Below are 15,790 nucleotides of genomic sequence, written 5' to 3'. Positions count from 1 at the left end.
GTCAGCCAATGGACACAGGAATGGGGAAGGGGTGTTCCATTAGCAGGTTAAGTTGCCTGTGTGAGCATTGTAGGCAGTAATGTTGCCAAATATTAGCCATTGTAGGTAAGTACTTGTGATAACTATTCAATTCCAGTCAGTTCCTTTCTCCATTTGTGCTCTTCCCCTTTCTACCTTTTCCTAAGTCCGTGGCCAACCCATAATGGAACTATCATGTTATTTTGGGAATGAAATGGGTGGAAACCACTGCTGGACTTTTATATTCCCTTCTGAATAAATATTTCCCCCTGTCATTTCTCATTGAAGTGGGGTGTTAAAACGGGGTTGAAATTCCAACCTTCAGCTCCCAATGTCTGTGTGTATAGCAGGGTTGCCAAACCTCTTGGATTGTCCAACAGACTCCAAGAATGGTGTGTTGCACTCTTGGGCACTGCTGCTAGCAACCTGGGAAAAAGTACTTTGCATTTGCGGTTTGTGCCAGTGTATGATCACTTCACGTGTGCCAGAGGCGGGCCCTAACTGCAGTCAGTGAACTTGCAGTGGGCGACGGTAACGTAGTGGGAATGCTACTGGATGAGTAATCCAGAAGCCGAGACGAATGCTGTGGAAATATGAGTTCAAATCCCAACATGACAGCTGGAGGAGTTTAAAATTAAATGAAGTAATAAAAAATCTGGAATAAAAAGTTTGTCTCATTGTCAACAACCAAGAAACTATAAAATTGTTGTAAAAATCCATCTGGTTCACTCATGTTCTTCAGGGGAGGAAATCTGCCGTCCTTACCGGGTCTGGCCTACATGTGACCCTCAGACCCACAACAATATGGTTGACTCTTCACTGCCGTATGAAATGGCCCAGCAAGCCACTCAGTTGTAGGCAGCTCACCACCACCAGCTCGTGGGCAATTAGCGATGGGCAATAAATGCAGGCTTTGCCAGTATGCTCACACCCCCAAAAAAGTATAATTCAATCTATCAATTGTGACGTTATACGTAGGTTTCTGGTACCCTGTGTACCCTCTTGCGGCGCGGGGGCTCTGAGCTCTGAGGTCTCTATTATTTCATTTATTATGCCCCTGTCTCACACGTCCTGTTGCAAATGTTATATAAAAGCTGTTATACAAAAACATATGGAATTATAGCTTCATACATTAAGGGTACCAAATATAAAAATAGAGAAGTGTTGTTAAACTTTACAAAAAATTAAGCCACATTTGAATTATTGTGTGTAGTTCTGGTCGCTGAATTTTTAAAAAATTCATTCACGGGATGTTGGAATCGTTGGCAAGGCCAGCATTTACTGCCCATCCAAATTGCCCTCGGGAAGATGGTGGTGAGCCGCCTTCTTGAACCGCTGCATTTTGTGTGAACAAAGAACAAAGAAAATTACAGCACAGGAACAGGCCCTTCGGCCCTCCAAGCCTACGCCGATCCAAATCCTCTATCTAAACCTGTCGCCTATTTTCTAAGGTTCTGTATCTCTTTTCTTCCTGCCCATTCATGTATCTGTCTAGATACATCTTAAAAGACGCTATCGTGCCCGCGTCTACCAGCTCCGCTGGCAAAGCGTTCCATGCACCCACCACCCTCTGCGTAAAGAACTTTCCACGCATATCCCCCCTAAACTTTTCCCCTTTCACTTTGAACTCGTGTCCCCTTGTAATTGAATCCCCCACTCTGGGAAAAAGCTTCTTGCTATCCACTCTGTCTATACCTCTCATGATTTTGTACACCTCAATCAGGTCCCCCCTCAACCTCCCTCCGTCTTTCTAATGAAAATAATCCTAATCTACTCAACCTCTCTTCATAGCTAGCGCCCTCCATACCAGGCAACATCCTGGTGAATCTCCTCTGCACCCTCTCCAAAGCATCCACATCCTTTTGGTAATGTGGCGACCAGAACTGCACGCAGTATTCCAAATATGGCCGAACCAAAGTCCTATACAACTGTAACATGACCTGCCAACTCTTGTACTCAATACCCCGTCCGATGAAGGAAAGCATGCCGTATGCCTTCTTGACCACTCTATTGACCTGCGTTGCCACCTTCAGGGAACAATGGACCTGAACACCCAAATCTCTCTGTACATCAATTTTCCCCAGGACTTTTCCATTTACTGTATAGTTCACTCTTGAATTGGATCTTCCAAAATGCATCACCTCGCATTTGCCCTGATTGAACTCCATCTGCCATTTTTCTGCCCAACTCTCCAATCTATCTATATTCTGCTGTATTCTCTGACAGTCCCCTTCAGTATCTGCTACTCCACCAATCTTAGTGTCGTCTGCAAACTTGCTAATCAGACCACCTATACTTTCCTCCAAATCATTTATGTATATCACAAACAACAGTGGTCCCAGCACGGATCCCTGTGGAACACCACTGGTCACACGTCTACATTTTGAGAAACTCCCTTCCACTGCTACTCTCTGTCTCCTGTTGCCCAGCCAGTTCTTTATCCATCTAGCTAGTACACCTTGGACCCCATGCGCCTTCACTTTCTCCATCAGCCTACCATGGGGAACCTTATCAAACGCCTTACTGAAGTCCATGTAGATGACATCTACAGCCCTTCCCTCATCAATCAACTTTGTCACTTCCTCAAAGAATTCTATTAAGTTGGTAAGACATGACCTTCCCTGCACAAAACCATGTTGCCTATCACTGATAAGCCCATTTTCTTCCAGATGGGAATAGATCCTATCCCTCAGTATCTTCTCCAGCAGCTTCCCTACCACTGACGTCAGGCTCACCGGTCTATAATTACCTGGATTATCCCTGCTACCCTTCTTAAACAAGGGGACAGCATTAGCAATTCTCCAGTCCTCCGGGACCTCACCCGTGTTTAAGGATGCTGCAAAGATATCTGTTAAGGCCCCAACTATTTCCTCTCTCGCTTCCCACAGCAACCTGGGATAGATTCCATCCGGACCTGGGGACTTGTCCACCTTAATGCCTTTTAGAATACCCAACACTTTCTCCCTCCTTATGCCGACTTTACCTAGAGTAATCAAACATCTGTCCCTAACCTCAGCATCCGTCATGTCCCTCTCCTCGGTGAATACCAATGCAAAGTACTCGTTTAGAATCTCACCCATTTTCTCTGACTCCACGCATAACTTTCCTCCTTTGTCCTTGAGTGGGCCAATCCTTTCTCTAGTTACCCTCTTTCTCCTTATATATGAATAAAACGCTTTGGGATTTTCCTTAACCCTGTTTGCTAAAGATATTTCATGACCCCTTTTAGCCCTCTTAATTCCTCGTTTCAGATTGTGCCTACAATCCCGATATTCTTTCAAAGCTTCGTCTTTCTGCAGCCGCCTAGACCTTATGTATGCTTCCTTTTTCCTCTTAGCTAGTCTCACAATTTCACCTGTCATCCATGGTTCCCTAATCTTGCCATTTCTACCCCTCATTTTCACAGGAACATGTTTCTCCTGCACGCTAATCAACCTCTCTTTAAAAGCCTCCCACATATCAAATGTGGATTTACCTTCAAACAGCTGCTCCCAATCTACATTCCCCAGCTCCTGCCGAATTTTGGTATAGTTGGCCTTCCCCCAATTTAGCACTCTTCCTTTAGGACCACTCTCGTCTTTGTCCATGAGTATTCTAAAACTTGCGGAATTGTGATCACTATTCCCAAAGTAGTCCCCTACTGAAACGTCAACCACCTGGCCCGGCTCATTTCCCAACACCAGGTCCAGTATGGCCCCTTCCCGAGTTGGACTATTTACATACTGCTCTCGAAAACCCTCCTGGATGCTCCTTACAAATTCTGCTCCATCTAGACCTCTAACACTAAGTGAATCCCAGTCAATGTTGGGAAAATTAAAATCTCCTATCACCACCACCCTGTTGCTCCCACAGCTTTCCATAATCTGTTTACATATTTGTACCTCTATCTCACGCTCGCTGTTGGGAGGCCTGTCGTACAGCCCCAACATTGTTACCGCACCCTTCCTATTTCTGAGTTCTGCCCATATTGCCTCACAGCTCGAGTCCTCCATAGTGCCTTCCTTCAGCACAGCTGTGATATCCTCTTTGACCAGTAATGCAACTCCTCCACCCCTTTTACCTCCCTCTCTATCCCGCCTGAAGCATCGGTATCCTGGGATATTTAGTTGCCAATCATGCCCTTCCCTTAACCAAGTCTCAGTAATAGCAATAACATCATACTCCCAGGTACTAATCCAAGCCCTAAGTTCATCTGACTTACCTACTACACTTCTTGCATTAAAACAAATACACCTCAGACCACCAGTCCCTTTGCTTTCATCATCTGCTCCCTGCCTACTCTTTCCCTTAGTCACACTGACTTCATTATCTAGTTCCTTACAGACTTTAGTTACTACATCCTTATTCTCTACTGACCTCTTTTGGTTCCCATCCCCCTGCCACATTAGTTTAAACTGGTGAGGTGCTCCCAGGGTGCTGTTAGGGAGGGAGTACCAAAGTCCGAAAGATAGGTGCCATTGTAAGCAGTGTAGATGGAAGTGTAAAATTATAAAGAGATATTGATAAATTAAGTAAATGGGCAAAACTGTGGCCAATGTGAGGACATCAACCTCGGAACTAAAAAGTATAGAACAAAGTACATTCTAAATGGTGAAAAGTTAGAAAAAGTTGAGATCCAAAGGGACTTGGAGTCCAGGTTCATTGATCATTAAAATGTCATAAACAGGTACAAAAAATAATGAAAAAGGCTAATGAAATGATGGCCTTTATATCTAAAGGAATAGAATACTAAGGAGTGGAAGTTATGCTTGAGCTATACAAAGCCCTGGTGACCACACCTGGAGTGCTGTGAGCACTCACAGCACCACAACTTAGAGAGGATATACTGGCCTTGGAGGAAGTACAGCATGGATTTACTAGAAAGATACCTGCACTCCAAGGGTTAAGCTATGAGGAGAGATTAAACAAACTAGGATTGTAGTCCCTAGAATTTAGAAGGTTAAGGGGAGATTTGATCGAAGTTTTCAAGATAGGGGGAACAAAGAGGGTCGATTGGAAAACCTATTTCCGCTAGCTGGGGAGTCTAGGACTAGGGGGCATTGTCAAAAAATTACAGCCAAACCTCTCGTGAGTGATATTAAGAAATACTTCTTAAAGCAGAGTGGTAAAAGTTTGGCATGCTCTTCCACAAATGGCAATTGACTAAATTAATCGTTAATTTTATAACTTGACATTGAGAATAGCTTTGGCTAACAAAATTCGAAGAGATACGGGGCAAAGGCAGGTATATGGAGTTAGGTCCCATTACCGTTCATATTTTGATCCAGTGACGATGAAGGAACAATGATATATTTCCAAGTCAGCATGGTGTATGACTTGGAGAGGAACCTGGTGGTGGTGATTTTGAGAGGATCAAGTGAAAAATAGCTTTGGTAACAATGGGTCATAAACAATGATTCCTCTAAATTTCCTCTGTGGTGCACAGCCTGTTTATTTCAATGCATGATAGCTTTAAATGTTTTTGTGCGGCAAAGCTTGCGTGGTATTTTAAAGGGGACAGCTTGTGAGTGGCCTAAGTGATGCCTTCACGATTGCTGCATGGCTATGCATGGCTGCAGCTTAGAGGGGAGATTGGCCATAAATTTATATCTGTCACCAGAAGTAGTAAAAGGGAAAGTGAGGCAAATGTTTTTAAATGCAGAGGGTTGTTGGAACATGGAATGCTTTACCACAAATAGCTATTGATACTAAGTCTATATGGAAGTCTATAAGAGAATTCGATAAGAATGCAGGAAAAGAGCAGAAAAAATCGGAGTGGATAGCATCAGCACAGGATAATAGAAAGAATGGCCTGCTACGCTGTGAATCTTATGATTCTGTTAAATGGAACAACGGCTTATTTTAGGGGAAACTGCTAACGCAGGGGGCACAGAAGGATTGAAATAAAAGAGATCAATCACGCTAATAGGTGTATACTAATGACCACCTAATAGTGGAAAGGAAGTGGAAGAAATATGTAAGGAAATATGTGAAATGAATAAAGGACATAGAATAATACTCATGGGAGATTTTAACCACCCCTAAATAAACTACAAGAGGCAGCAAAAGAGGTACAGGGAGTAGATTTTTTAAAATGCGTGCAAGATTTCTTTCTTAGTATGTAAAAACCCCAACATTTGAGGAATCATTGTTGGATCTGGTGAAGGGAAATGAATAAGAGTAGATAAGAAAAGTGAGTGTAGTAGAGCATCCAGAAACATAGAAAATTTTGGCCCATTTCAGTGCCATTTCAGCCCATTGTGCCTGTGCCAGGTGAAAAGGAGCGATCCAGCTAATCCCATTTTGCAGCTAATCCCACGTTGCACCTCTTGGTCAGTAGGCCTGTACGTTAGGGCACTGCAAGTGCATAGGCAAGTATTTTTTAAATGTAATGAGGTTTGCTGCCTCTACCACCCTTCTACGAACATACGAATTAGGAGCAGGGGTAGGCCACTCTGTCCCTCGAGCCTATTCCACCATTCAATACGATCATAGCTGATCTGATTGTAACCTCGACTCCACATTACTGCCTACCGCCGATAACCTTTCACCCCCTTGCTGATTAAGAATATATCTACCTCTGCCTTAAAAATATTCAGAGACTCTGCTTCCACCACCTTTTGAGGAAGAGAGTTCCAAAGACTCACGACCTTCAGAGAGAAAAAATTTCTCCTCATCCCTGTCTTAAATGAGTGACCCCTTATTTTTAAATAGTGACCCCTACTTCTAGATTCTCCCACAAGGGGAAACATCCTTTCCACATCCACCCTGTCAAGATCCCTCAGGATCTTATATGGTTCAATCAATTCGCCTCTTACTCTTCTAAACTCCAACTGATACAAGCCTAGTCTGTCCAACCTTTCCTCATAAGACAACCTGTCCATTCCAGGTATTAGTCTAGTAAACCTTCTCTGAACTGCTTCCAATGCATTTACATTCTTCCTTAAATAAGGAGACCAATACTGTGCACGGTACCTCAGATGTGGTCTTACCAATGCCCTGTATAACTGAAGCATAACCTCCCTATTTTTGTATTCAATTCCACTCGCAATAAACAACATTCTATTGGCTTTCCTAATTACTTGTTGAACCTGCATACTAACCTTTTGCGATTCATGCACTTGGACACCCAGATCCCTCTGCATCTCAGAGCTCTGCAACCCCTCACCATTTAGATAATATGCTTCTTTTTTATTCTTCCTGCCAAAATGGATAATTACACATTTTCCCACATTATACTCCATTTGCCAGATCTTTGCCCACTCATTTAACCTATCCATATCTCTTTGTAGCCTCCTTATGTCCTCTTCACAACTTATTTTTCCACCTATCTTTGTGTCATCAGCAAATTTAGCAACAATACCTTTGGTCCCTTCATCCAAATCATTTATATAAATTGTAAAAAGTTGAGGCCCCAGCACTGATCCCTGCGGCACACTACTCTTTACATTTTGCCAACCTGAAAATGATCCATTTATGCCTACTCTTTGTTTCCTGTTAGCTAGCCAATCTTCTATCCATGCCAATATGTTATAACCATACCATGAGCTTTTATTTGGAAATCTAGGTACAGTACATTCATCGGTTCTTCTTTATCCACAGCATGTGTTACTTCTTCAAAGAACTCCAATAAATTGGTTAAACGTGATTTCCCTTTCACAAAACCATGTTGACTCTGCCTGATTACCTTGAATTTTTCTAAGTGCCCTGCTATAACATCTTTAATAAAGCTTCTATCATTTTCCCCAGGCTAGCTGTTAAACTAACTGGCCTGTAGTTTCCTGCTTTCTGTCTCCCTCCCTTTGTGAATAAAGGAGTTACATTCACTATTTTCCAATCTAATGGAACCTTCCCCGAATCTCGGGAATTTTGGAAAATTACAACCTTTCAGGCATTGCATTCCAAAAATGTCTCAACTCCCCTCTAATCCTTCTGCCAATTGCTTTAAATCTATGCCCCCGGGTTATTGACTTCTCTGCTAAAGGAAATAGGCTCCTCCTATCCATTCTATCTAGGCCCCTCATAATTTTGTATCCCTTAATTAAAATCCCCCTCTGCCTCCTCCGTTCCAAAGAAAACAACCCCAACCTATCCAATCTTTCCTCATAGCTAAAATTCTCCATTCCTGGCAACATCCTTGTAAATCTCTTCTGTACCCTCTCTTGTGCAATCATATCCTCCTTGTAATGCAGTGACCAGAACTGGACAAAGTACTGTACTTCAGTTGTGACCTAATACGTGTTTTATACAGTTCTACCTCAGCTAATAAAGGAACGTATCCCATATACCTTTTTAACCACCTTATCTATCAGTCCTACTACCTTCAGGGATCTGTGGACATGTTCCACTATACTTCTCGATCTCCTAATATTTATTTTGTATTCCCTTGCCTTGTTTGTCCTCCCAAATGCATTACCTCACACTTCTCCAGTTTGAATTCCATTTGCCATTTTTCTGCCCACCGAACCAGTCTATTGATATCTTCCTGCAGCCTACAGCTTTCTTCCTCACTATCAACCACATGGCCAATTTTTGTATCATCTGCAAACTTCTTAATCATGCCCCCTACATTTAAGTCTAAATCATTGATATAGATCACGAAAAGCAAGGGATCTAGTCCAGAGCCCTGTGGAACCCCTCTGGAAATAGCCTTCCAGTTACAAAAGTGTGGAGGTAAAACACTGGCATGGAGCTGTTCGGCTGAATGGCTTATCTCCATGCTGGAAATACACTGTAACTTTGTAATATTATGTTAACCACATGTGATAAAAATAGCAGATGTAGTGAAGTATATGGGTGGATCAGATGATTAAACAGCAGTGCAAATTCAAACACAATGGGCTGGATTTTGTGCTTGAACCCCACCTCTGCCTTTTTGTACCCCTACCTTCCACCCCACCCCCAGAGCGATCCTCCAATCTTTTTGAATCAAAATTTTAGGAGGAGGGAGCCCCATCCCTTTAAAGTCTTTAAAGACGGAAATCTTGCCTCCAAGAGCTACCGGCCAAACAAAGGGCCAGCAGCTCAGCAGTATCGGCAACACCACCAGGAGCAGTGGCCACTGCCAGTACTGCAGAAGCCTCAGACCCAGGCCCAGCGCTGGAACCCTGGAACAAAGGTAGGTGAGGCGGGGTCATTGAGGCCAGTCATTCAGTCCAAAGGGAGCAGAGGTCCAAGAGGGTAAAGTTGTTCCCAGTAGGGGCTCTCAGTGGGCCCTCTGCTGCACGGGGAGGATGCCTTGTAAAACGAGGCGCCCTCCCTGCGGGCTTGTGTGATGGCGTGGGGGGGGGTCCCTGTGTGTGGTCACAAAGCAGGGACCCCCCCCACGCCATCACACAAGCCCGCAGGGAGGGCGCCTCGTTTTACAAGGCATCCTCCCCGTGCAGCAGAGGGCCCACCTCTTGCTACTGGCAATATCCCAGCAGGAAGGGGCCCTTAATTGGCCATTAATAGGCCACTTAATGGCATCTATTGGCCTCATGGGTGGGAATCCCGTCGTTGGCTATATTGCCCCAGGGAAGATCGCCGGGTGACGGGGAGGCGATGGGCCCCCCACCCCGCCACCCTACCGATAATCCGTGCCCCCCTCCCCCGCCTCAGGGGAGCCCGTAAAATCCAGGCCATTGAATGGAATTTACATTCCAGGGTCAGGACCCCGTTGTCATGGTCAGTTCTGGGTCCCAACCCCATGCCCCTTTGACAACATGTATGCGTTGCGACTTTGATATGCAAAGGGAGTAACTGTCCTGGAATCGCATTCACCGCCCAATTAGTAGCAGCGGACGCAGGAAGGAGGCATGACTTAGACAGCTGCAGGCCTGATTTAAAGGGAGGGTGGCAGCCATTGCTGATATTTCTATTTGCCCAAGGCATGAAGGAAGGTGAAGAGCAAAGCACATTAAGGAGGCCCCCCCCATGCCAGGGCAGCACCCACCTCCGTCGTTTTTTTAGACACATCACTGGAAGTGCTGCAAGAGGTGACTGAGAGAACAACCTGCTCCCTGCCAGTGGAAACAGAAAGCTTGCAAAGCTCACCAAGGAGGCATGGCTGGAGGTGGCACACGAGGTCAACAGCAGAAGAGAGGTGAGGAGGAAATAGGTGCACTGCCAGAAATATTTCAATGACCTGTCAAGTCTGAAAAGGTAAGTCCAAAAATAGACCCAGATGGCATGCCACGCAATTGAAAAACTGAGTGGTGAGGGAAAGAGGCGTTGTCCTAACTGCATCTTTATTCACCTTGCAGGCCATAAGGGAGTTGAGTGTCAAGGAGAATGAGAGGGCATGCCTGAAAAGTGGGCTGTCACAGATAGCGTCGCCGATGAACTTTGAGGAGCTGGCCCTTGGCCTGACAAGGGTGGCAAGCCACAGGGACATTGGGGATGGAGAATTGGGGGTCCTCCATAGAGAGGGTGAAAACATCCAAACATCTCCAGGCTCAGGGGATGCATAGCAATGCTCCCCGTGCATCGTTCTGTCAATGCCCAAGCTGTCATTTCAATGCTTTTAGCAGCGTGAGCAGCTGTTGAGTGTTCAGATCTCTCATCACCATCTTCTCTTATGTCTCCCACAGGGCCAGCCGCAAACAGATAGGAGGCCACACAAGGACACCAAGTTCCAGAGGAGTCAGAGGAGGAAGACACCTTTCCTGTGCACCCTCCACCAGCACAGCTACTCGCACCTCAGTGAGTCTTCATGTGTTATTAGAGAGGGTGACACAGGGTAAGTGCACCACACATCACAGCTGCAGGATTCGGGGAATGCAAAGTCAGCTATGGCCAGTCCCCCTCAGAGGACGAGGGACTGGTGCAGCCCTGCTCAGCAGGATGGAGAACCAGCGTGAGATGTGTGCCCACATGTCGGAGTTACCTGAGGAACTGCGGAGTCAGGAGACGAGAATGGAGGAGTCCATTCATCTCATATGCTCCACAATGTCTCAGTGTTTTGAGTGCATGAGCTCCTCCATTGAAAAAGTGGCAAAGCTCATGGAGAGTCATGTGCGGCAGCACTCAGAGTGGATGCAGGAAGAGCACACTGGCTTGCACAGAATGCATGCCACAGTCTGTAGCATTGGCTAGTCACTGGAGCAAAGAAGCAAAGAGTGGATGCCAGCTGCACCCCAGCTGGTGTTCGGTTTAGCGATCAAGGGCGCCATGAAAGGCTAAGGAGGTGACAGATGGTGATGAGGGGGCCACCCCTCTCGGGGCTCCATCATCCACATCCGCCCCCATGGCCCCTCTGATGAGTGAAGCATCTCAGGCCTAGGCAGGCACGAGTGAGCAGTCTGCCTCCACCTTACCCTCAGCCACAGGGTGAAGCACCTCGTAGGAGTGGCTGTGAGCACAGGTCACCATGTCGGTAAGGTCACTTTGTGGGTCATTTGGGTGTTTCTGTTGTAAATAGTTGTGCAATGTTCAGGGATAAAGCACTGGGAAAGTTGTTGCACTAAGGCTGACTTGTGTGTTTCCATGTCATGTTGGCGAGACGCAAGAGAATGGGAAGTGAGGATTGGCAGAGCGATGGAGATTGTGCAAGATTGAGAGTCCGGAGTCGTCCTGCCCCTCCATCCTCACCCCTTCACCCCCATTGCCCAGAACGTCTGCCTCTGCTCCAACAGATGCTGCTCCTCATCACTGGTCAGAGCAAGCTCGGAGAAGCTTGATATAATTTCTCTAATGTCTTTCTTTCATTGGAAATGGAATGTGGAGTCTTCTTGAACCTGCAGCCCTCTACCCCTCCCCTGTCATGACCCCGTGAGATCTGTTAGCACAAATACCCGTTTCCGCAAACCCCCCCCCCCCACCCCCCCCGCCCCACGTCCACTTTTTCCTGGCCCCCACAAAATGCCCTTGACAAAAGTGCAGACATGTAAAAGATAATTCTTCTCACTGAACACAATTGGTTGCCTGTGAATGAGGACCTTCTCTGAGCCTTCTCTCTTCAATGCTGCCTCACCATTCCAGATTGCTCCCTGCTGTGTTACCTCCTCCTCCAATTCGTGGTTCGGACGGTGCACCGAACCCACACCTTAGAAACAAATTACAAAACTGGCCCGCTCTAAGCAGATCCCCACTGAAGTCCATTCTCAGCTCATTGCAACTTCCCACTCCCAAAGCTACCATTTGAACTCAAAGCATGCCGGTTTCACATCAGGAAACCAGCACACCAATCCCAGGAGCGGGTTTAAGCAACCACCGGCCCCCGATCCCACCCTCACAAACGAACAAAAATCCTGTCCAAACTGTGTGAACTCACTGCATTCTACGGCTATTTGTCAATGAAAGCCAGGTACTTTGAGTCATAGCAGCAGCGTTGACTAGCTTGCATGCTGCAAATGGACAACAGTGGGAAGCACATCAAAATTCAACAGCTGTAGTCATTGCTCAATTTCTCTAGATTGAATTTTTTTCCCATTCAAAGAACAATAACTTGCAGTTAGATGCCCTGAGTGTTAAGTAGCATTGAGTCTTTCAGACTAACAACTCTGAGTTGATCTTTATAAAGGTAATTCACATGCACAGCACAATACTTAGGTAGAATTACTGAGTCCACACTGCCATTGGGAAGCCACACCCACTGGCAGCACACAGCCAAAAGTCTGACACATGGTTTTCCGACCATTAAAATTATTGCTGAGATTAATGTCAGAACCTCATTACACTTTATTGCTTCATGATGCAGCATTTCCATTTTATCAGCCTGTGAATGAATAAACAAATCATGTGACTTTGCAGATGTTTCAATGGAAGTAAAATCAGGCAGGGGTATAAAATGGGATGCCATGCCGATCCTGTCAGTTTCCCATCGGGTGGGTGGGGGGTAGGTGTCTGGTTAGAATTATTGATAAGGTTTGAAACAAAAATAAATGGAAACACCAAAAACTTACATATTTCACACAATAATATTAACTGTATCAATTGTAGTAAAAACAGAGTGTCAGGTCTGATGGGAAAATCAAATACTTTCAAGGAAATGATTAGCCCTGAGGAATGTCCTACAGCAGGGTCTCCAACCTCTTCTTTAGTGAGAGCTACTTCTGATAAATGAAAAATATCTCGAGCCACCGAAACATTGAAAAAACATGGACAGATAAATGCAAACTAAATATGTAGCTATTATAATTACATTATAGTGTTATATTCAATATGAAGGAAAACTGATCTTAACTTTATTTCAGTGTGATACTTGACACTGCATGCAAGCCTGGTCAAGAGATCACTGTACTTGCCGGTGTCCAGAAGCCCAGCAGCAGTTTCAAAGTGGTTGGTGTCTGTTTAACAATGTCATCTCGCCTGGAATCTACCTCCCTTGACAGTCTCACATTGCAAACTGTTGGGCTCGATTGGGCTTAAAAGCAACTGGGGTTAATCCCAGCAGCTTTTCCTCCACCTGCGCTCCAGCTCAAACTTATGCAACAAAAAAGACCTACACAAGAGGCCAGGGACCGAATTCTGCATCCAACACCCATCCCGATTCAAACTGGCCGTGTTTCTTGACTCAGTTCTGTGAGCAACATCTGCAATAAAACAAAAGCAAAATACCGTAGATGCTGAAAATATGAAATAAAGGGAGAAAATGTGGAAATACTCAGCAGGTCAGACAGCATCTGTGGAGAGAGAAACCGAGTTAACATTTCATCAGAACATGAAAGGCCATCGACCTGAAATGTTAACTCGGTTTCTCTTGCTACAGATGCTGCCAGGTCTGCTGAGTACTTCCATCACTTTCTGTTTTTATTTCAGATTTCCAGCATCCGCAGTATTTTACTTTTATTCTTATTGGGGGAGTTTGAGGCATACATCTGGCATTTATGAAGACTCCCCGCCCATCCGCCAGCTCCCTTCCTCTCCTACACTCAGCAGTTTCTCACCCGCTGCAGATCTGACACGACTGCCTCCGTCCAGCTCCAGCACCCGCACTGTGCATCCTCCAGTCATTGCCCGCACGGCACATGCACCAGTCACTGCTGACAAGCTACTCAGAGACCGTTGGTGAGCGAGTAGTAGTACTGGTGAGTACTAGGAACTCGCGATCGACATATTGGCGACCCCTGTCCTACAGTGTACCTTGTACTATTGATGTTTTAGTAAAACATTTGCTCATTCACTAATTAATGTCTGTTGAATTCTTTTGCTTTTGCTTTTCTACATAGTTAAGACAAAGAATTTAAATGTTTGTTGCAGATCTTGTACTTTAAGTTAACTAGCCACTTTTATAAAAGCAAGAGAATTTTAAAACTTTTTAAATCATGAGTTTCTGTGATTAAATCACAACGTGTTGTTTCTCACAAAAATGCCAAAACAAATTCAATCTTTAAACCAGAAATTAACTAAATGGGAAATCTTAAAGCAATCAGAGAAACTGCAGTTAGTCAGTTTGCACACATAAAATAAGTTCACCCCTCACCTAGTATTGCTCTATTTTTAGTGGGAATTGCATTTAATTGCTGACATTATTTTTGAAAAAAGGTTTTGTTCAGCAACAATTTAACGCTGGTTGTGAATATATTGAATCCTCAGTGTTACACCAATCCATGCATTTCCTAATTGTCAGTAAAATCTGCATTTTTACATTCAGCTTGAACAACCTGCACCTAGATTCCAATGTCTCTGCCCCTAGCTCCTGCACCTTGCCATCAAAGCATCAGTGTGTTTTAATGGTTTGACAATATTAACAGTAGTTTTGCACTTTGAATAGTTAAATTAATTATCTTTGCAGCAATTTAGTATGTTAGTCATGCATCCAGTTACAAGGAAGCACTAGATCTGTTGGCTAGGACCCACATCCTGGAACAAGCTTTTGTCTTTATGGATGCAAAATTTAAATTCATGTTCCCAATTAATTCCATATACCCCACATTGCTGATATTAGCAGATTATGATGTTCTGATTTAGAATTTATCCACCAAGGAGCCAACAGCATTAAAAAGAGTCCTTTCAAAACTACCAAGCCTACAAAATTCAAAAAGAGGACAAACCAACAAATAAAAAATAAGAAAATCAATAGCATTGAACTGCAGGAGCTAGACCTCCATAATTCAGGTTGCAGATGGCCAATGGGCTTTATTTGAACACCCCTGCACTAGAAACAATAAAGAAGGAAACTAGATGATTTTGGGTGACTAAAATGTTCCCAAACAATCTATATTTTTGCAACCAGCAAACATACTGGAAGTTGACTAATAGAACAGTGAATTCTATACAGGGGCTGAGTGATGACCCTGAAAATTACAGGCTGATAATGTAGATTTTAATAGCAGGGAAAAATACTTGGGAGCTAACTGTCAATCGATTGTCAGAAGAGTAGCAGTTCTCCCTGTGCACTTAATGACATTGCTTGGTTCCTTCAAAAGAGGGCTTAATAGATTTCTGGTAAAGTAATGCACCCAAATCAAAATACTAAGATCTGTTAATAGCAATAGCTTTAGATATATGCAAATGACTGGACATATACTCCATTCAGTGTGCAAAAAGATGACTGATTTTGGGATTCATCTTGTTTGTCTAAATATTTACCAATATGTTCCAAGTTGTCAGTGACATAAACTAGGTCTTCTCAACTAAGTCTTCTTTACAGGAAGATTTTAAGAGAGTCTGATTTATATATTTCCTATATAAAATGACAGTGAACTGGCGACCCTAATTCCATATATCAGCTCCTCATATTTGTCGCTCTGTACCACCCCTACCATATCTTCCTGTCCATTCACTCAAACTGCTGTCAAGGATCATAAAAATGCATTTTAAATATACCTCTGCATGAAGCAACAAAGTAATACAGTAAATTACAGCCATT

General features: G+C 44.2%; 1 protein-coding gene across 12 annotated transcripts in view; it reads right to left on the bottom strand.

Moving 5' to 3' along the window:
* LOC137378157 (uridine-cytidine kinase-like 1) overlaps positions 1-15,790 on the bottom strand; it is a 187,595-nt gene that overhangs the window by 80,437 nt on the left and 91,368 nt on the right. Inside the window, exon 1 of one of the 12 annotated variants that reach the window (XM_068048287.1) lies at positions 13,866-13,942. The exons of 10 other annotated variants lie outside the window; for them this stretch is intronic. In XM_068048287.1, the coding sequence (XP_067904388.1) occupies positions 13,866-13,921 (56 nt within the window). In that variant the 5' untranslated portion in view covers positions 13,922-13,942. Of the gene's footprint in view, positions 1-13,865; positions 13,943-15,790 lie in introns of those variants that run through there. One more of the 12 variants, XM_068048288.1, reaches the window with a different exon arrangement.

This window comes from Heterodontus francisci, chromosome 16 (genome assembly GCF_036365525.1).
Source record: "Heterodontus francisci isolate sHetFra1 chromosome 16, sHetFra1.hap1, whole genome shotgun sequence".
NCBI lineage: Eukaryota > Metazoa > Chordata > Chondrichthyes > Heterodontiformes > Heterodontidae > Heterodontus > Heterodontus francisci.
The sequence above is the reverse complement of the archived record's forward strand: the minus strand, read 5'-3'. Positions and strand labels throughout refer to the sequence as shown.